Below are 20,714 nucleotides of genomic sequence, written 5' to 3'. Positions count from 1 at the left end.
TGCGTGTTACTCCTGGCTCAGCCACTGGCTTGTTGGGTGACCCTGGGCAAGTCACTGTCTCCCACTGTGCTTCAGTTTTCCCCTTCTGTAAAATGGGGCTAGTGAGCCTGACTTCCTTTGTAAAGTGTTCTGGAATTTATGAGTGTGTGTGACTTCAGAGCTGGGGTAATTATTGCACACCCTTGTTCAAACAGGGGTGCTGTCTTGTGTCCTAGGCAATCCAGAGAGCAGGGGAACTGAACCCAGGAGTCCTGGCTCCCGGTCCACTGTTCTAACCATTAGTCCCCCACTCTGCTCCCAGAGCCAGGAATAGAACCCAGGAGTCCTAACACCCTTATCTTTCTGGTCCAGCCATCCGCTGAGGTCCTTTGCAAGGTAACCTCCAGCTAACCTGTCTTCCTTCTCCCCCAGGATTCAGGATATCCTCCTGTGGGTGACGTTCGAGACCCCCGGCCACGCAGGATATGGTCCAAGCACAGAGACCTGTCGCTCCCTGTTCCTAAGTTCAAGGTAAGCAGGGCGGGGTTTGCCTGGTCTCAGCTCCCCAGCATGACAGCAAGCTCCCCTCTGCCGCTCCCCGAGCTAGCCCCAGGAACATTACTGCCGCGACTACTAATCCTTCAGCTGGGCCATTCCCATCTGGATGTCTGCTGGGATCTAGCCACCTTCCAGAGCCTTTTGCCCACTGGTGGCTGCTGTGTAGTGAAGAGGGGTAGATGGGATTCTCCCCACATGGGCCTGCATTGGAGCCAGTGCCCCCTAGAGGGGAAAGGCCCTGTGTCCCATTCCCTACCTCCTGAGCCAGCCAGTCCCCAACACGGGCTGGATGGGAACCAGCGTCTCCTAGAGGGGAAAGGCCCCGTTTCCCATTCCCCATCACTTGAGCCAACCAGTCAGTCCTCCTGCCCTGGTGCTGGATCACAGTTGATGCACCCTAGGTGGGAAGGGGCCCATTCTCTGTCCCCCAAGCCAGCTAGACCCCAACCTTGGGGCTGGAGTGGAGCCAGCACGCTCTAGAGGGGAAAGGCCCCAGGTCCCATTCCCCCTACCTGGAGGCCAATGGGGGTCAGTGTGTGGGTGCTGATCTCTCCCCTCTGCCCGGTGGCAGCTGGACGAGTTCTACATCGGGCAGATCCCGCTGAAGGAGGTGACTTTTGCCCGGCTGAATGACAACATCAAGGAGCCCTTCTTGGCCGAGATGTGCAAGAAGTACGGGGAGATCGAGGAGATCGAGATTCTCTACAACCCCAAGAACCGCAAGCACCTAGGCCTGGCCAAGGTGCTATTCACCAGCACGCGCGGAGCCAAGGAGACTGTCAAGAACCTGCATAACACCACAGTCATGGGCAACATCATCCACGCCCAGCTGGACATCAAAGGTACCAGCCCCACCTTGGAGCCCTCCCTTCCCCTCGGGCCCCATGCTCCCCATTGTGGTTCATTCCTTTCCCTGTGGGTCAGTTCCCCAGCTGGTGCAAATCACTGTCGCTCCTTCAAAGCCAATGGGAACTAAGACAATGTAGCAGTGTCGGGGGCGCAGTAGGGAGTGCTCTTCCCTCAGTGCCCCAGCTGGGGATCTGGGCGCTAAACTGGCAACAGGATGCCAACAGCTTTCTAAGAATCATGGCCGAAATCTCTTAGGTCAAAGACCCCCCACGTGGCAGTGGTGGCTGCACTTGCAGAAGGGCTGAGGGCAGGGGACTCTTAGGTGCTGTTCGGAATCCAGAGCCTGCATCTAGTCTGACCTTCTGGATAACCCAGGCCCTGGGGTTCCTGCCTCCAACCCATAGCTCCTGTCAGCTAGAGCAGATCTTGTCACCATCCAGTCACCTGGGAAGCATCCTCTGCAGGAGGTGTCTTGTATTTTAAATATCTCCTCCTTGGGGTCAGAGAGTGCTTCTCCTCTCCGACCCCTGCCATCTCCCCATTGGGGCTGGTTTTCTCTGCTGGGATCCTGGGGTAGCTGGCTCCTCTTTGTGTGACAACAGAGGGAAATCCCAAATCGGACCCTTGCACCGGTAGGGTGTCATCGTTTCAGGCCAGAAGGGACCAGTGGGTCATCTAGTCTGGCCTCCTGTACGTCCCAGGCTGGTGGTCTGTACCCATACACCCCTATACAGAGCCCAGAGGCTTTAGACTAAAGCAGCTCAGTCTTCAGGAAAGTAAATGGTGCCGTGGGGAGTGATCAAGGGGGCAGCCGTAGGGTAGCAGAGATAAGATGGCCAGCAGGGTGACCCAGCTTAAGCCCCAGCTTCCTTCCAGGGGAAGCTGCTGGGACAAAGGATGGCTGGTTGCTCCCGCCTTTCACTCATCCTTGTGTCATCCCCATTCCATAAATGACCCCAGGTGTGCCAGGATTCTGTGTCCACCTGGCTTCCTGTTCGCCTAAGAATCCCACTCTGTCTTTCCACCTTAGCTGAGCAGTTCTGTCAGCAGCCTGGAAAAATGGGGTGGGTGCCATTTAGTTATATTTGGTACCGCTGTTGCGCTCTGCCCCAGAAGTGGCTGCATCATGAATCGTCTATTAGAATTACCAAGCCTGACCTTGTTCTGTCAAATGTGCTCTCACCCTGCCCCTGCAGGACAGCAGCGGATGAAGTACTATGAGCTGATCGTCAACGGCTCCTACACCCCTCAGACTGTTCCCACCGGGGGCAAATCTCTGAACGAGAAATTCCCAGCGCCTGTGGCCCAGGCTGAGACGGTACAGGAGGCTGGCGGGATGGGCTGGGAGCCAGGCTCTTACTCCTTGTGTCAGATTCAGGCACCGACGTCCAGGTGTAGGAATGGGAATAGGTAGCCTGACTTGTCAGAGCTACAAACTGTTCTCCAGCTGCCCAAGAGGTGGCTGCATCTCCGCTCCAGGCAAGCCATCCCTGTGCAGCGTTGTGTGCAGCCGTTATCCTGCAGCACCGCCCCAGAGCTGGCTGCATCTCACCACCGGGTGAGCACTGTGTAGCTGTCCCTCATATGCTCCTCCTCAGAGGTGGCTTTATCTGAGTACCTGGTGAGCCATCACTGTGCAGTGCTGTGTGTGGCTGTTCCCCAGCTGCCCTGCCCCAGAGGTGGCTGCATCTCAGAGCTGGGCGAGCCGTCCCATCCCCATGCGGTGTCGCTGTGTGGTAATTCCCAGCTGCCCCACCCCAGAGGTGGCTGCATCTCAGAGCCGGGCGAGCCGTCCCATCCCCATGCGGTGTCGCTGTTTGGTAATTCCCAGCTGCCCCACCCCAGAGGTACCAGATGTCTTTAAACTTCTCTTCCTTCCTCTTGTAGTCAGAGTCCCGACGGCGCCAGTCCACTGACTCCTCCTACTCAGGCAGCACTGTGGGTTCAACGCCTGGCAATGGGACCCCTTGCTCTCAGGACACCCCATACTCCAGTGCTCGCCAGGATACCCCCTCGTTCTATGGTCAGTTTACCCCGCAGTCGTCCCAGGGGACCCCGCACACCCCCCGAGGAGGAACACCGTATTCCCAAGACTCGGCCTACTCCAGCAGGTACCTGCTCTGCATTCTCTGCTGGACCCGTGCACAGCATCCCTGCGCCATTGGCGCTCACGCCAGGCAGCTGGGCTGGAGCTGTGGCAGGAGCAGGATGGGCGCTTTCCCTGGCAGTCAGTTCTGGCCCCAATGCCCCAGTGTGGCACTAGGGGACGCTGTGCTGCAGGGAGCAGGGCAGGGCCTCAGTAGGGGGCACTAATCCCTGGCAGTCAGGGCGGGCCCCAGTGCAGTGCTAGGGGGCGCTGTGTTGTAGGGCAGGGTGCGCTCTCCCTGGGCCCCAGTGCGGTGCTAGGGGGTGCTGTGTTATTGGGCAGGGTGCGCTCTCCCCTAGCCCCAGCGCGGCGCTAGAGGGCACTGTCCTTGGGCCCCAATGCAGCACTAGGGGGGTGCTGTGCTGCAGGGCGGGGCCTCAGTAGGGGCCGCTCTCCCCTGGCAGCCAAGACTGGCCCCAGTGTGGCACTAGGGGGCGCTGTGCTGCAGTGAGCAGAGCAGGGCCTCAGTAAGGGATGCTCTCCCTGGGCCCGAGTGCGGCGCTAGGGGGCGCTGTGCTGCAGGGCGGGGCCTCAGTAGGGGCCGCTCTCCCTGGGCCCGAGTGCGGCGCTAGGGGGCGCTGTGCTGCAGGGCGGGGCCTCAGTAGGGGCCGCTCTCCCCTGGCAGCCAAGACTGGCCCCAGTGTGGCACTAGGGGGCGCTGTGCTGCAGTGAGCAGGGCAGGGCCTCAGTAAGGGGTGCTCTCCCTGGGCCCGAGTGCGGCGCTAGGGGGTGCTGTGCTGCGGGGCGGGGCCTCAGTAGGGGTGCTCTCCCTCGGCAGTCAAGGCTGGCCTGGGTATGTCAGTGCTGGATGAGCCAGCTCTGTGCGGCCTTGTGTGTGTCTGTGATCCTGCTGCCCCAACCCAGCAGTGGTCGCAGCTCAGCGCGAGCGGCGATGGGTCTAACAGCTGTTCCTGTGGTGCCCAGGTTTCACTGCCTGTGTCTCCCCCGCCCCCGTCTCCTAGGCAAGGCACGCCCAGCTACTCCAGCTATCACCCGGAGCCGACCTCCTACAAGTCCCGCAGGCATGAGAACAGCTACCCGGAGTCGTACTCCCGCCGGCACTACTCTTCCTCCTCCTCCTCCTCTTCCTCCACGGCTGCCGCTGCCACGGCCACCTCCTCCTCGCACTTCCGCCCCAATGACCCCCACTACTCACCCTACAACCAGCAGTTCGAGGGGGCAGGCGGGCGCTACCAGCGCCGCCACTCCTCTGAGGGACGCTCTTCCTCCCACCACGCCTCCTCTTCCTCCGCCCACCGCTCCCACCAAAGAGAGGACTCCAGTTACCACTCTCGGCACCGGGAGCGCCCCCAGCGGGACGATCCCACCCCTGCTCCCTCCTCCTCGTCCTCTTCCTCCTCCTCTTCCTCTTCTTCCTCCTCCTCCTCTTCCTCTTCCTCCTCCTCCTCCTCTGCTTCCACCACGGCAGCGTCTTACCCTGTGGCCCCAGCCACGCCGGATGGGACCCTCTTCCAGAACAGCCACAGCTTTGGCCAGCAAGGGGAGCCCTTTGCAGCCCCCGGTGCCATCTACCCTCCCTACCCGGCCCCCCCAGAGCCCTTCCCGCTACCCCCGGAGCCACACCCCTGTGATCAGGATTACCGGCTGCTGCCCACGGCCGAGACCTTCGCTGCCAACTCCCTGCCCCCCACGGAATTTCTGGCTCAGGAAAGCAAGGAAGAGCCCAGCCCCACAGCTGCCAGCACCGAAGATCAGGCCCAATCGCCGGCCCCCCAGGCCTCACCGGCCCGTGTGGGCTCCCCAGCGCCAGAGACCACCAATGAGAGCGTCCCGTTTGCCCAGCACAGCAGCCTGGACTCGCGCATTGAGATGCTGCTGAAGGAGCAAAGATCCAAGTTCTCCTTCCTCAATTCAGACACGGAGGAAGAGGAGGAGGAAGGGGGCAAGGCGGGGGCCAAGGGGGCAGAACCGCATGGGCCCTGCACCCCGCCCCCACCTCTGCCCATCAGCTTTGAGGATGTGGTGCCAGCTCCGGACGCCGGGGTAGAGTCGCCCAAGGCCAACGGGCAGGACAGGGTGAGATGCTGCTCCTGCGGTCTGGAAAGGGGGTGGGGCTGGGAGTCAGGACTCCTGGGTTCTATCAGCAGTTGTCAGAGGGGAGTGGGATCCAGTGGATTAGAGCAGGGGGGCTGGGAGCCAGGACTTGTGGGGATGATGTGGGTTTGGAGAGGGAGGGGAAGGGTTAGGCTTGCTGTGGGAGGAGAAGTGGGGGTGGGAGTGCTGGGGAGGGGGAGGCCTGTTGCTGGAACAGCGGGGGCGTGTCCTAACCCCGCCTCCTTCCTCAGGCCTCCCAGCAGTCATCGGGCGAGGACATGGAGATCTCGGAGGAGGAGGCAGAGGATGAACCCACGGGGTTGGCGCCGGCCGATCCACACTTCCCGGTGTTGCCTGCAGGCCTTGCCCACCTCCCGCTGGGTGTCTCGGCCTTCGCCCACCCGCCAGAGCCACCCTCTACCTACCCACTGCAGCCCCTCATGTCAGTGTCACTGCCCCACCTGACAGGCGAGGCCGACTACTCCCAGGCCCCGCCACCCCACCACCTGCAGGCGCCGGGCCTCCCGGACTATGGTGCGCAGGCAGGCGCAGCGGGCACAGGACCTGGGGCGGCTGCTCCTCCCCACATCTATGACTTCGTTAATTCCCTGGAGCTGATGAACCGGCTGGGCAACCAGTGGGGTGGGATGCCCATGTCCTTCCAGATGCAGACCCAGATGCTGAGCCGGCTGCACCAGCTGCGCCAGGGCAAGGGGCAGTATGAAGAGCCCTTCCCCTACCATCAGGAGGCAGCGTTCGCCAGCCACCCACTCTACGGGCACTACCTGCTGGATCAGGACAGCCGCCACTTCCCGAGAGACCAGCTTTTCCTGCAGCAGCCGGCCAGCACCGAGGAGCCGCCGCCCGGCTCGGAGCAGCCCCTGCCTCCACCGCCCCCCTCACAACCGCAGCGGCTGCTGGACTACCGGGCAGCGACGTGGGGCTACCAGGAGGAGGCGCCCTGCGACCCACATGCCTCCACTGTGGACAGCGTCCTGGCCACCCTTACGCAGGAGATGAAGAGCATCATGCAGCGTGACCTCAACCGCAAGATGGTGGAGAATGTGGCCTTCAGCACCTTCGACAAGTGGTGGGAGCGCAAGGAGCAGAAGGCCAAGGTGAGAGCGCGGGAGCCCCCCGCTGTTGGAGCTCTGGGGCCTCCTCTGCCTCCAGCCCCTTGTGAGTTGGAGCAGAGGGCACCCCCAACCTCCAGGCCCAATATCTGCCCCTCCCCACCAACCCTTTGGGAACACCCCCCACCGCCAGCCTGCTGGTGTTGGAGGAGTAGGCCCCTGCAGCCATGGGCCCCTCCAGCCCTTTTAGCTCCCCCCCACTTCCCCACGTCCACACCCCTAAGGGCATCAAGCCGCTGCTTGGCCCTGTTCCTGACTCGCCCTGGCGAGGGTGGGCGTGGGTTCCGTTTGTCGGAGTTGGGGCTGGAAGTCAGGACATGCCTGGCTTCTGTTCCACCCTTGGGAGGGCAGTGGGGTCTGGTGGGTTAGAGCAGGGGGGGCTGGGAGCCAGGACTCCTGGGTTCAGTGTGTGCTCCCCCAGCCTGTGCCGTTCCCAAGGCAGAACTCAGCCCCTCCACCCCTGACATGGGGCCTTGTCATGGTGGCTCTCGGCAGAGTTACTAATAGGATGTCCTGCCTGCAGCCCTTCCAGAACGCGGCCAAGCAGCAGGCCAAGGAGGAGGAGAAGGAGAAAACCAAACTCAAAGATCCGGCCCTGCTGTCCTTGGTCGACTGGGCCAAGAGCGGTGGCACTGTGAGCCTCGAGGGCTTCAGCTTCGGAACCGGCCTCCGTGGGGCACTCAGGCTCCCGTCCTTCAAGGTGAATGCACCTGAACTGCCTGGGAATGGACATGGGCCTTTCCCCTTTGGGGGCGCTGGCTCTGCTCCGGTCTCAGGGCAGAGGACTGGCTGGGTTGGGGGGGGAGGGGGAGTGGACATGGGCCTTTCCCCTTTGGGGGCGTTGGCTCTGCTCCGGTCTCAGGGCAGGGGACTGGCTGGGTCGGGGAGGGGGGAATGGACATGGGGCCTTTCCCCTTTGGAGGCGCTGGCTCTGCTCCGGTCTCAGGGCAGGGACTGGCTGGGTCAGGGAGGGGGGAATGGACATGGGGCCTTTCCCCTTTGGGAGGCGCTGGCTCTGCTCCGGTCTCAGGGCAGGGACTGGCTGGGTCGGGTGGGGGTGGGGGGGGAAATGGACATGGGCCTTTCCCCTTTGAGGGCGCTGGCTCTGCTCCGGTCTCAGGGCAGGGACTGGCTGGGTCGGGGAGGGGGGAATGGACATGGGGCCTTTCCCCTTTGGGAGGCACTGGCTCTGCTCCAGTCTCAGGGCAGGGACTGGCTGGGTCGGGGAGGGTGGGGGTAGGGAATGGACATGGGTCCTTTCCCCTTTGGAGGACGCTGCTCTTAGCCTGTCAACTCCCCAAGCTGCTCCTGTCCCTGGCAGCCCCTGTGCTCTTTGCAGGTGAAGAGGAAAGAGCCTTCTGAGATCTCGGAGAGCAGCGAAGAGGTGCGACCCCGGCCTTCCACTCCCGCAGAGGAGGAGGAGGATGGTGAGCAGTGTCAGCGGGGCTGAGAGTTCAATCCCAGCCCTGGGAGGGGAGTGGCAGTTTAGTGGATGAGAGTGGGGAGGCTGGGAACCAGCACTCCTGGGTTCTGTCCCCAGCTCTGGAACGGGAGTGGAGTCTTGTGGGTTAGAGCAGGGGGGGCTTTGAGTCAGGACAGTTGGGTTCTGTCCCTAGCACTGGGAGGAGAGTGGGCTGGTGGGTTAGAGCAGGGGGGGCTTTGAGCCAGGACTCCTGGGTTCTGTCCCTAGCACTGGGAGGAGAGTGGTCTGGTGGGTAAGAGCAGGGGGGGCTTTGAGCCAGAACTCCTGGGATCTCTCCCTGGCTCTGGGAGGAGCGTAGGGTCTGGTGGATTGGAGAAATGGTGGGTGGAGTAGGGGCGCAGTCTGCTTGGCAGCCAGGACTCCTGGTTTCATCTCCCTGCAAATGTTCCCTTTAAATCCCTGCCCTTGGCCCTCGCAGACAAGGAGGCTGCCCAAGGACCAAAGGGATCCAAGCGGGACGAAGAGTGGATCAAGACACCGGGCAAGCGTCGGAAACTCTTCTGTCTGGACAGCGAGGGGGAAGAGACCTCTGAAGAGTCATCCTCGGAGAAGGTGAGAGCAGCCATCCCTTCTAGCCCATCTCCAGCAGTCTGTTCTCCGGCAGAGGTAGAGACACCCTGTCAGGGCCCATCTGCTATGCATGCAATCCCTTCCCTGGCTGCCTGCCTCAGTTTCCTCTCCCCATTTGAAGACTTCATCTCCCAGGTAAGTTGAGGGTCGTTTGCCTGGGGATCAGGGAGAGCCCACAAAGGTAAAAGATTCTCCCAGCCTTTCCAGAACCCCAAGAGTTCTCTCCATGTAACCTATTTCATCCTTTCAAGGAGGAGGAAGAGGATGAGCAGGAGGAAGAGGAGGAGGAAGAGGAGGATGCAGCACACAGCGACAAGGAAGAGGAATCAGAAGGTAAAAGAACTGGGATGTTTCCCATTGTTTCCACTAGGGGGCGCTGTGCTGCAGGGAGCACAGTGGGGGCTCAGCAGGGGCACTCCCCGCTGGCAGGCAGGGCTGGCTCAGTGTGGCACTAGGGGGCGCTGTGCTGCAGGGAGCACAGTGGGGGCTCAGCAGGGGCACTCCCCGCTGGCAGGCAGGGCTGGCTCAGTGTGGCACTAGGGGGCGCTGTGCTGCAGGGAGCACAGTGGGGGCTCAGCAGGGGCACTCCCCGCTGGCAGGCAGGGCTGGCTCAGTGTGGCACTAGGGGGCGCTGTGCTGCAGGGAGCACAGTGGGGGCTCAGCAGGGGCACTCCCCGCTGGCAGGCAAGGCTGGCTCAGTGTGGCACTAGGGGGCGCTGTGCTGCAGGGAGCACAGTGGGGGCTCAGCAGGGGCACTCCCCGCTGGCAGGCAGGGCTGGCTCAGTGTGGCACTAGGGGGTGCTGTGCTGCAGGCAGTTGGGTGTGGGTTCGGCGGGGGGCGCTCACCCCTGGCAGTCAGTGCTGGCCCCGGTGCCCAGCATTACCAGCACATGAAGAGCGGCAGGTGAGGCAGAAACCAGGCCTCTGACGTTCGATGGTTATCAAAAGTCCTGGCTCCCCTTCAGCAAGAGTCAGAGCATGAACCCCGGTGTTCTGGCCAGATCCCCTTACTGTGCTCTGGCTCCCTCCGTCCCCTTTGTGCATCCAGCCCAATGCAGGAGTCTCCATCGCTTCCCCCTGAAATATTGAATGTTTGTTGGGGGCTGTTACTCAGCTGCCCCTCGACACTGGGCGAGCCGTTCCCAGGTGGTATCACTGTTCCTCAGCTGTCCCACCCCAGAGCTGGCTGCTTTACAGTGCCAAGCAAGCCGTCACTGTGCGGCTGTTCCCAGCTGCCCTGCCCCAGAGGTAGCTGCATCTCAGCAATAGATTGCTATACAGTGGGGACTGAGCTGCCCTCGCTTTGCCTAGAAGCAGCAGAGAGCGAGGACTCCTCTGTATACTCCCTCTACGAGGAATCGGACGAGGACAGCGACAGCACTTCGGACTCTGAGAGCAGCTCGTCCTCTTCCTCCTCCTCCTCGGACGAAGCTGAGAGCGTAGAGGGGACAGCTGAGGACACCATGGACGAGTCCACCATGGACAGCTGCCCCGTGGAGCCAGCAGGGAAGGAGAGCAAAGTAGAGGCCTTGGCGGGCATGGAACTGGAGAAGGTCAAAGAGGCCACACTAGGTACATAGCTAATTATGTCCATCATCTCAGGAAGGGCAGGATCGTCCCCAACCGTCTGCTCCCTGGCAGAGATGGAGATGCCCCATCTGGGCCTATCTCGCTTGTTCCCACCCGAGACAGGATCGTCCCCAACCGTCTGCTCCCTGGCAGAAATGGAGATGCCCCATCTAGGCCCATCTTGCCCGTTCCCACCTGGGGCAGGATCGTCCCCAACCGTCTGCTCCCTGGCAGAGATGGAGATGCCCCATCTGGGCCCATCTCGCTCGTTCCCACCCGGGACAGGATCGTCCCCAACCGTCTGCTCCCTGGCAGAGATGGAGATGCCCCATCTAGGCCCATCTTGCCCGTTCCCACCCGGGGCAGGATCGTCCCCAACCGTCTGCTCCTGGCAGAGATGGAGATGTCCCCTCTAGCAGGAGCGGAGGGTTGTTGGAGATTGGAGATATCGTGCCATGTGTCGGAGCCAAGGGCAGCAGGATGGGGGCCATGTTGGGAAGGGGTTGAGCTGACAAAGACTCTTCTGGCTGAGGCCTGTGGTGGGAGGCACTGAAGCGGGGCGCGGTAAGGGCTAGGCCAGGAGGCAGTGAGGGGCCCTGGGTTCCATCTTGGTGTGTGGTTGAGGGTCACTAACCCCCTGTGATCTCCCTCCTCACAGAGCCCACAGCGGAGCAGAAAGCCGCCCCCCAAGAGGAGCGTGAGGCTGAGCTGGCTCCCCGCCCCTCCTCGCCCATCCCCCTCCTGCCACCTCCCAAGAAGCGCCGGAAAACAGTCTCCTTCTCAGCCTCCGGCGAGGAGGAGGTGGCCAAGGTGGGGGCAGAGAAGGTGGCCGAAGCAGCCCCATCCCCACTGCCCCTTCCTCCCCCGCCCCCGCCCCCTGCCGAGGAGCTAGCGCCTCCTGCAGTAGTGCCTGTGGAACCTGCCTCGCCGATGCCCCAAGTGCCCTTAGCGCAGGACACCCCCCGCCCTGCCACGCCGCCCCCTGCCCCCAAGCCTCCTGTCAGTGGGGGGCGTAAGCGGGAGCCCCCCAAAGCCAGCCAAAGAACCATCAGCAACCTGCCGGCCGACCACGCTTCGCTGGTGAAGTGCTGGGCTGAGGAGCCGCCTGCTGGCAGCGGACGCCGTCGCTCCCGTTCCCGCTCCTCAGAGCCCCCACGCCCTCTAGCCAGCGGGGAGGCCGAGCGGCTGCGGCTACGAGAACAGCTGGGCGCTTCGTCCCTCCTGGAGCTGGCAAACCAGCCCGAGGCGGGTGGCGTGGACCTAGCCGTGCTGGCAGACATCGCCCTGAAGATGCCCATTGGCCGCGCCAAAGAGGAGGCCGAGGATTCGGAGGGCACGGAGACGTCAGATGAGGCAGAAGAGCAGTCACCCCCCCGTGCTCTGCCTGCACCCCGAGACAACAGCATCCTCCTGGAGCACAACTATGCCATGGCTGTGAGAGCGACGCCGCCAGCTCCCCGGAGAGCAGCCAAGGCCGAGGAGGAGGCCCCGGGCCCAGCTGAGGTGCTGCGGGTGGATCTCTTTGGCGGGCACGTTGGGGAGGTGCTGGAGGCGCCGGAGGAGGTGGTGGCTGAGGCCAGCGAGGCCAAGGCTGAGCCAGAGGTGGGCGCCCTCCTGGCACTGGCTGGGGAGGAGCGGGCCAGGAGGAATCGACACCGAGACAAAGAGGAGGCACCGGACTCCCCGGCCTCGGAGCCCTGCCCCTCAGAGAGTGAAGAGGAGGAGGAGGAGAGCGAGGATGCTGATGCTGGCGAGACGCGCCGGCGGACGCTGCGCTCCCACTCGCACAAGCCTTGGCCCCAGCCCCTTCTCTCCTTTGAGACCCGCAGCGAGTTCGAGCAGATGACCATCCTCTACGACATCTGGAACTCGGGCCTGGACGTGGAGGACATGCACTATCTGAAACTCACCTACGAGCGCCTGCTGCAGGAGGATAACAGCACTGACTGGCTCAACGACACCCACTGGGTGCACCACACCAATATCCTTACTGTAGAGCCTCTGGGGGTATTGGCTCCCATCCCACCCCAGGTGGGGCTGGCAACGTGACATGGGACCTTTCCCCTCTAGGGCGTGCTGGCTCCCATCCTGTCCAGGACGGGGCTGGCTAGTTCAGAGGTGGGGAAGGTGAGAGGGGGCCTTTCTTCTGTAGGGGGTGCTGGCTGCAGTCTGGCCCCAGGTGAGGGACCTGCTGGCTCAGGGAGGGAGAAATGGGCCACAAGGGGTGCTGGCTCCCATAAGGCCCCAGAGGTTTAGTAGGCAGCTGAATGGCTGGTGTCCTGTAGAACACGAGATTGTGGGGTCTGTACCCTGTGGCCTGAGTGGTGGGCATCCCTGTCTGCCCCTGTTGGCACAGCCTGATGCAAATGTGCCCCCTGGCTGCCAGCCCTAGAGAGGCTGAAAGGCCCATGGATCCTGTCCCCTGGAGGGGATGAGGGGTCTGAGCATGTTGGTCTCTCCCAGCCATCCTTTTCCTTAACTCCTTCCTCCACTCACCAACATCGCCAACCCCAAGCGGAAGCGGAAGTCGTCGGACCTGCGGGAGCACCAGACTGGCTGTGCCCGCAGCGAAGGCTACTACCCCATCAGCAAAAAGGAGAAGGACAAATATCTCGATGTGTGTCCTGTGACGGCACAGGAGCTGGAGGTGATGGACACCCAGGTATCAGGAGTGTCCTGGGCAGCCTGAGCCCCTGGCAGAGATGGAGATGCCCTGGGGGGCGCATCTCACCATCCCCACTTGGGGCAGGATTGTCCCTGGCAGAAATGGAGATGCCCCAGTCAGGCCCAGCTCATCTGTCCCTACCCAGGGCACGTCATCCCCAACAGCCTGTTCCCTTGGCGGAGATGGAGATGCCCAGCTGGGCCAGTCTCTCCAGGGGGCAGGATTGTCACCTGGCAGAGGTGGAGATGCCCCAGCCAGGCCCATCTTGCCTGTCTCCACCCAGGACTGAATCATCCCTAACCGCCTGTTCCCCTGGCAGACATGGAGAGGGGGTGTGGACATTTCATTGGTCAGTGATGTGACCCCTTTTGGGGGGACAGATGTTCTAACCCCGTCTCCTGCCGTCTCCTAGGGCACCAACCGCATCCTGTCAGAGCGGAGGTCGGAGCAGCGGCGCCTGCTCAGTGCCATCGGCTCCTCCGCCATCCTGGACAGCGACTTGCTGAAGCTCAATCAGCTCAAGGTATGTGCTCAGCGCTGCGGCTCCTTGGTGAGGCAGGACCAGCTTCCCTGGCTATGGAAGGGCAGAGAATGTCCTGGGAGCCAATGACCTCAACGCACTAGGGCAAGGGTTCTCAAACTGGGGGTTGGGACCCCTCGGAGTCACGAGGTTATTACCGGGGGAGGAGGGCTATGAGCTACCAGCCTCCACCCCAAACCCCGCTTTGCCTCCAGCATTTATAGTGGTGTTAAATATATAAAAGTGTTTTTCATTTATATGAGGAGGTCGCACTCAGAGACTTGCTGTGTGAAAGGGGTCACCAGTACAAAAGTGTGAGAGCTACTCCACTAGGGGGCGCTGTGCTGCAGGGTATGGGGCAGGAGCTCGATGCAGGGACACGACTGCCCCCTAAGACCTGTGTGTCCCGGTCACACCAGCACTGTCACCCTCCTGTCCCCCTCACTCCAGTTCCGTAAGAAGAAGCTGCGGTTTGGCCGGAGCCGTATCCACGAGTGGGGCCTGTTCGCCATGGAGCCGATCGCAGCAGATGAGATGGTGATTGAGTATGTGGGGCAGAACATCCGACAGGTGAGTCCAGGGGTGCGGCAGTGGCACCGCCCTATTGGTGCCCAGCGGGGTGTGTGTGTGTGTGTGGGGGGGTGAAATTGGCAAGGGTCAGTCCCCCAGTTGCCTGACCCCACAGGTGGGTGCATCTCAGCACTGAGTGAGCCATCGGTGTGCAGTGTCGCTGTGCGACTGTTCTCCAGCTGCCCCTCCCCAGAGCTGGCTGCAGTTCAGTGCCAGGCAAGCCGCTGGGGTGCAGCTGTTCCCGCAGGGCAGTGTGTAGCCCAGGCTCTCCGTGTCTTCACCACTCTCCCTATGCCCATAGGTGGTGGCCGACATGCGGGAGAAGCGTTACGTGCAGGAGGGCATCGGCAGCAGCTACCTGTTCCGTGTCGACCACGACACCATCATTGACGCCACCAAGTGCGGCAACCTGGCCCGCTTCATCAACCACTGCTGCACGGTGAGGGGGCTGGGCTGCTGGCTTCTCGCCCTGGTGGGGAGGTGCCCTTGGGCTCAGGGAGGGGGACAGAGCTGCTGGCTTCTCACCCGGGGTGACGCCTGTGGGCTCAGGGAGGGAACAGAGCTGCTGGCTTCTCACCCGGGGAGGCGCCTGTGGGCTCAGGGAGGGGGCAGAGCTGCTGGCTTCTCACCCAGGGTGACGCCCGTGGGCTCAGGGAGGGGGCAGAGCTGCTGGCTTCTCACCCAGGGAGGCGCCCGTGGGCTCAGGGAGGGGACAGAGCTGCTGGCTTCTCGCCCTGGTGGGGAGGCGCCCGTGGGCTCAGGGAGGGGGACAGAGCTGCTGGCTTCTCACCCGGAGTGGCGCCTGTGGGCTCAGAGAGGGGGCAGAGCTGCTGGCTTCTCACCCAGGGAGGCGCCCGTGGGCTCAGGGAGGGGACAGAGCTGCTGGCTTCTCACCCGGGGTGACGCCCGTGGGCTCAGGGAAGCTGCTGGCTTCTCACCCGGGGTGACGCCTGTGGGCTCAGAGAGGGGGCAGAGCTGCTGGCTTCTCACCCAGGGAGGCGCCCGTGGGCTCAGGGAGGGGGCAGAGCTGCTGGCTTCTCACCCGGGGTGACGCCCGTGGGCTCAGGGAGGGGACAGAGCTGCTGGCTTCTCACCTGAGGTAGCGCCTGTGGGCTCAGGGAGGGGGCAGAGCTGCTGGCTTCTCACCCGGGGAGGCGCCCGTGGGCTCAGGGAGGGGGCAGAACTGCTGGCTTCTCACCTGGGGTAGCGCCCGTGGGCTCATGGAGGGGGCAGAACTGCTGGCTCCTCACCCGGGGAGGCGCCCGTGGGCTCAGGGAGGGGGCAGAGCTGCTGGCTTCTCACCCGGGGTGGCGCCCGTGGGCTCAGGGAGGGGGCAGAGCTGCTGGCTTCTCACCCGGGGTAGCGCCTGTGGGCTCAGGGAGGGGGCAGAGCTGCTGGCTTCTCACCTGGGGTAGCGCCTGTGGGCTCAGGGAGGGGGCAGAGCTGCTGGCTTCTCACCTGAGGTAGCGCCTGTGGGCTCAGGGAGGGGCCTCAGCACCTGTTGAGTTGGGGTGAGGGCATCTGTGCTACAGGCTGTTCCTTATTCCCGGGCTGCTCTGTCGCTGAATCTGTTCATCCATCCACCCAGGCTCTGTCTGCTTCCACCTGTCCCTCCCTCCCAGCTCTTTGTGTGTCTGTCCCTCCGTCAAAGCTTTGTCCTTTTCTGTTTGTCCCTCCATCGCTCGTCTCCAAGCGTGGTCTGTCAGTCTGGGCCACCCAGCTTGTATGGCCCCGCTTTACAGCTGGGGGAGCCACGCCCGGAGATAGGCCGTGACTGCGTTCACATGGAGTCAGTGGCAGAGCTGGGATTGATCCCCAATCTCCTGGGTCCCTCCCCTCTGTAGCTTGTGTACCTATGAGAGGAGGGCTCGAGGGCGCTGCGGGTGGGCTCTCCATATCCCCCCGGGAGGGCCCATCCAAGCTGAGGGGGTGGGGGGAATAATGTGGTTGTCACTCACCCACTCTCTGTATCCCTCAGCCCAACTGCTATGCCAAAGTGATCACCATAGAGGCTCAGAAGAAGATCGTCATCTATTCCAAGCAGCCCATCAGTGTCAACGAGGAGATCACCTACGACTACAAGTTCCCCATCGAGGAGAACAAGATTCCCTGCTTGTGCGGCACAGAGAACTGCCGCGGCACGCTGAACTGAGACGTATTTATTGTGTTCCCTGCCCCGTCCTCCGGCGCCTGGTAATGGGGCCCGCGGCCAGTCGGTTCTCTGCCAGGATCCGCCCTTCTCCAGGGGAAGCCAGCTCTGGATTCAGGTTGCCTTTAGTGACCCCCCAGCCCCTTATTGATTGGCTCCAGAGTCAGCGTTGGCAACGTTTTGGCATGAGCTGATTTGGAAGCAGCTTTGCCCAGGCAAGACTCATTCCTTCCCCACCCACAACTCCCAGCATGCAGCTCTGCTTAAGACCAGGGGTGCTTGACCCAAATACCCAGGATGCTTTGGGGGCAGAAGAGCAGAGTGCATGCTGGGAGTGGAGCTGCCCTCTTTCCACCACAGTTGGGAGTTTTGCTTTGCATTTATATTCCCTGCCTCTGAAGAGGAATTTGGGTCCTTGCCTGCAGGACCCCTCCCTTCTCCCCTGTCCTCCTGCTTAATGGACACCTGTCGCCACCCAGTTGTCAGGGGAAGGTAGCTGAGCATGGTGGGAAATGCTATGGTCTTGCCATTGGTGTGACCATAGTACGCAAGCAGCTGAAAGCGCCGGCAATGTCTCTAACCACCCAAGGGGTCGGAGTCCAAAGCATTAGAGCCTGAAGCAGACTCTTCCTGTCCCTCCGTCTGTTTGTCCCTGCTGCTCTTCCCACCTGCACCAGGTAGCTCCTGAGCGCTCTCTGTGGCGGGGCAGGATCTGTTTAGCATGGTCGGGTTTTTACTGTTCTGTTCCCTCCCTCATCAGTTTTGTAACAGGTGCCACTCCTGATTCACTCCACTATGAAGACCGCCTCCATCCTTTGATTACAGTGCCTCGCAAAGTCCTGCGTCACTTTAACTTTAGTGCCCTGACATTTCTGTGGAGAAATCGTTCCCTCTGGACAAAACAAAACGATACCCAGTCCCCTCTCAAATAGAACAGAACCAATCAGATCACTTCATCTCCATATCCTGCTGCCAATCAGTGTGCGCCCCTCCCTCCCCCCGACATATTAAAAAATAAAATACAAACACAAATAGATAATAATAAAGGGGCTGGATTCTCCTCTTGCTCACCCCGGTGTCGCTCGGGCAGAGCGTATCACCAGCGTAAGCCGAGACCAGAATCAAGACCCCCTGTTAATTTTTCTTTAGGAGAAGAAAGTTGTGTATATATTCCAGATGGACTGGCTGTTTCTTGTAGAAACACACAAAAGTAATTGGTATGTAAATATTCTTTTTGTTATTTTTTCCCCTCTTCTGACTAAAAAAGAGAAAAATGGTTGTAAATAAGCTATCCTTTTTCCCCTTGCCCCAGTTTAATTTCCTTCGATGTGAAGTTTGCTTTGTTATCCCTGGGGTGAACAGAAAGCCCTTTATGGATGGGCACTGGAGAAAATACAGTTTGTTGAGTTGATTTTTTTAACGGGAGTCGGTTCTGAAAGATGGGAAAACAGGAAATCTGGTTTGTGGATATGGAGCCAATCTTGCCCCAACTTTTGTAGTGTCATTCGCGAGTCTCAGCCTGATGCTGGGTGGGATTATGACTTTGTTTTCAAAAGATGAACGCTCCTCCCCGGCGGATTTTGTCAAGGTGGCTGGACTATCTGGGGTCCAATCTATGAGATGTTGATTTGCCTTCAGCTGTGTGTTTTGATGGGATTTTGTTTGGGAAGGCAGTTAAATTTCTATCCCTGTTTCTGAGCTTTGGACTGGTCTGTGCTAAAGTGTAAATCACCAAATCTTCTTTGTTGTTGCATCTGCCTTTTCGAGGTTTGGATTTTCCACATCTACAGTTCCATCCCCAAATTCGCTTCTCATTTAGTTTTGCGTTCACCTCAGATTATCCGTGTATCCATCCGCAAATTCTCTTCTCTCATCCACAGGGCCGATCTAGATGCCAATGCATTCCCCTTCTTATATGGGACTCCGAGGTGTAAAGCCAGAGCTGAGATCGACAGCCAAACGATCACCCTTAGCGCTGTTCTCCTTTGCCAGCCAAGTATCTGCTTTTCCAAAATGGCTAGTGATTTTTGGGGTGGCTAGCTCGAGATTCCACACAAATATCTGGCTTCCAGGGGGCAGATAGTCAGTATTTCCTGAAAGTCAGGTCCCTTTCAGGTGTCAGTATGGGCACCCCAGAAATAGCAGTGTCTGAAGAATCAAGGCTGTTCTTTCCTCAAGTCTGCTTCAATAACTTTTTGCCTTGAGCTCAAATCTATCTCCTGGTGACTGTCAGAAGAAGGCCTCAACATCTCATGAGATTGAACCGCCGAACCTTGGCTGTTGGAAATCTTCCTGGCTTTGATTGGAACCTGCTTTGCCTCTGCCATCATATCGCCGTGCTGTCAGTCTGGCAGCGGCTGTCTCTGTCCCCCGGAGAGTTCTTAGCAAATGGAATTGAATTGGGTAAAAGTTCATCTGAGATGGGCAGTGGGAGAATCTTGGAGTAAATCCAGAGTGACTGCACTGGGTTCTGCAGGACTATGGCCAAATTTTGATCCCAGTTACACTAGCCTGAACCTGGAGAGACTCCATTAAAGTCACTCCAGATTTCCTCTGGTGTAACCAACTTTTGTTGGAATCAGTAGAATCGATTGCAGATTCTCGCTGGCATCAACAGATTCAATCTGCCCGTTCCTGTAGAGCGACATTTATGACCAATTTATTTTTCGCTGAATCGTAACTGAGTGTCTATCTTGTCCAAATTCCGCACCATGCACAGTGAAGACATCTAAACTGGCAGTTTCCTCTGTGTATTGTTTAAATCAACTTTAATACAGTGCACAACTTTTCCTCCCAGTGAGATCATCTTGGACATCTGGGTGCGTAGGAGACTAGAAGGAAAGGCCTCTTTTTAAAACGTTACACTCAAGCTCCAATGAAACTCATGTCCCTGATGTGTCCCCTCTTTCAAGTGCGCCCTAAGCCAGAAAGAAATCTCCGTAGCGCCTGCGATACGGGGCATTTAACATGTGCCTAACAACTCAGAACTCCTCCATTTTGAAGCTGGTTTACAGACTTTTAAATCCGCCAGCTCCTTATTTGGTTTTTTTTAACTGTTTCTGTCTGCAGTGGTTTGTAACTTGTCTCATTTTCTCAGCACTGATTTTAATCTCTGGGCTCGCTTCTAGCTTTTGGTGTCGAAGCAAACGTTTTTGCCACTCCAGCTCTGCAAAGGTGTGGGGAGAATGGCGACCTCCTGTCAGCTCAGAAAGCAAGATTTCAGGCCCTTGCTCTGGGGTGTGCATATTAGTCAAGGCTTTTAGGTGAGTCTCTCAAACTTTCTGAAGCTCCCGTGGTCACTTCGAGACGCACAGGATTTAGAGACAGGTCCAGATTCTCAACGTTATATAGACATCTGACTTTGGTGGGTGTGGGCCAGAACTCCTGTGTCTCGTTGGATCTCAGCGATCCCTGGATCTTTCCAAAGCAGACCACGAGATTGAGATTCAGTGATAAATGGGAGTCGGGTTTCTAAATCGCCCTGGTTGGAAAGGCACCCCGGCGATGAGGAGTAGGCTTTTGAAAAATCACAGCTTCACTGTTTGCTCCACAGCTCATCCAGGAGGGAGAAAATCAATTTCAAACCCCATCTACTATGAGGAATATCTGCCCATTCCGATCTGTGACGGGCATGAATCACCCTGCCATCTGATTTTTTTCTTTTTCTTTAGTCAACACCTCTTCTTGATTTAATTCTAAGCCACAAACTCTTCCCCGCTTAACTCCCCAAACATCCCCTATGAATGGTAAGCGATGCCAGCCCATCTGACGGACTTTGATTTAAGAGTCAGCCAGGCCTGTGTCTTGTCTCCATCCCAGTTTGTCAAAGACCTTGTCCGTTTCCGTTGGAACTCACCAACCTTGCGTTCAGCAATCACATTAAGTAGGTCTCTTAAACAGCTGCCTGTTGTCTGAGATTTCTTTCCCATCTGCCTTTGAGGGTTTGGCTCTCTTGGGTATGAGAGGCTTTGGGATCTCTCTTCTCCCGTCTCAGCTGAACCGTCGCTTTCTTGGAAGTAAACCCCAAAGAAGGAATCCTCCTCCCGGGGGGGGCACAGAGAGTAGCCAGAACTAGGCATGGATGCAAAGCAGTTTCCAGTGATCTCTGTCCAAGCTTCTGAGCCAAGAGAAACCAGATCAGAAACTCAGATGGGAGAAGAGATCACCCTCTACCTCGGTATCGGACAAAACCCCACTCAGAACCGACTCCCAGCGCTCTAGGGTAGGTCAAAAAACACTCCCGGAAAGGTTCTCCCTCTCTCGATGTGTGTTGGGCTCAGAGAGCGAAGAAAACACACATTCCCCTACCCCTCCTTCACCAAAGTAGGAGCGATCTCCCTCCGCTCTCTTTAATTTACTGTCCTCGGTTTCCTACTGTACATATGTTAATACGTTGTGGATTCAATACTTGGTGCCGGACAAGCACATTTTTATAAATGTCATTAAACTTTTATTGTAAAAAAAAAAA

The 20,714-nt window shown here is 59.4% G+C and overlaps 1 protein-coding gene across 5 annotated transcripts in view; it reads left to right on the top strand.

Moving 5' to 3' along the window:
- Positions 1-20,714, top strand: part of SETD1A (SET domain containing 1A, histone lysine methyltransferase) — a 37,306-nt gene extending 16,592 nt beyond the window's left edge. For 3 of the 5 annotated variants that reach the window (XM_030562007.1, XM_030562008.1, XM_030562009.1), the window contains 17 exons: positions 412-510; positions 1,109-1,379; positions 2,583-2,704; positions 3,274-3,497; positions 4,495-5,569; positions 5,839-6,705; positions 7,244-7,420; positions 8,060-8,147; positions 8,622-8,755; positions 9,025-9,106; positions 10,085-10,345; positions 11,001-12,323; positions 12,835-13,004; positions 13,420-13,530; positions 13,978-14,097; positions 14,399-14,536; positions 16,076-20,714. In XM_030562007.1, the coding sequence (XP_030417867.1) occupies positions 412-510; positions 1,109-1,379; positions 2,583-2,704; positions 3,274-3,497; positions 4,495-5,569; positions 5,839-6,705; positions 7,244-7,420; positions 8,060-8,147; positions 8,622-8,755; positions 9,025-9,106; positions 10,085-10,345; positions 11,001-12,323; positions 12,835-13,004; positions 13,420-13,530; positions 13,978-14,097; positions 14,399-14,536; positions 16,076-16,249 (5,436 nt within the window). In that variant the 3' untranslated portion in view covers positions 16,250-20,714. The remainder of the gene's footprint in view (positions 1-411; positions 511-1,108; positions 1,380-2,582; positions 2,705-3,273; positions 3,498-4,494; positions 5,570-5,838; positions 6,706-7,243; positions 7,421-8,059; positions 8,148-8,621; positions 8,756-9,024; positions 9,107-10,084; positions 10,346-11,000; positions 12,324-12,834; positions 13,005-13,419; positions 13,531-13,977; positions 14,098-14,398; positions 14,537-16,075) is intronic. The other 2 variants (XR_004000311.1, XM_030562010.1) reach the window with 2 other exon arrangements.

This window comes from Gopherus evgoodei, chromosome 4 (assembly GCF_007399415.2).
Source record: "Gopherus evgoodei ecotype Sinaloan lineage chromosome 4, rGopEvg1_v1.p, whole genome shotgun sequence".
Classification (NCBI taxonomy): domain Eukaryota; kingdom Metazoa; phylum Chordata; order Testudines; family Testudinidae; genus Gopherus; species Gopherus evgoodei.
The sequence above is the reverse complement of the archived record's forward strand: the minus strand, read 5'-3'. Positions and strand labels throughout refer to the sequence as shown.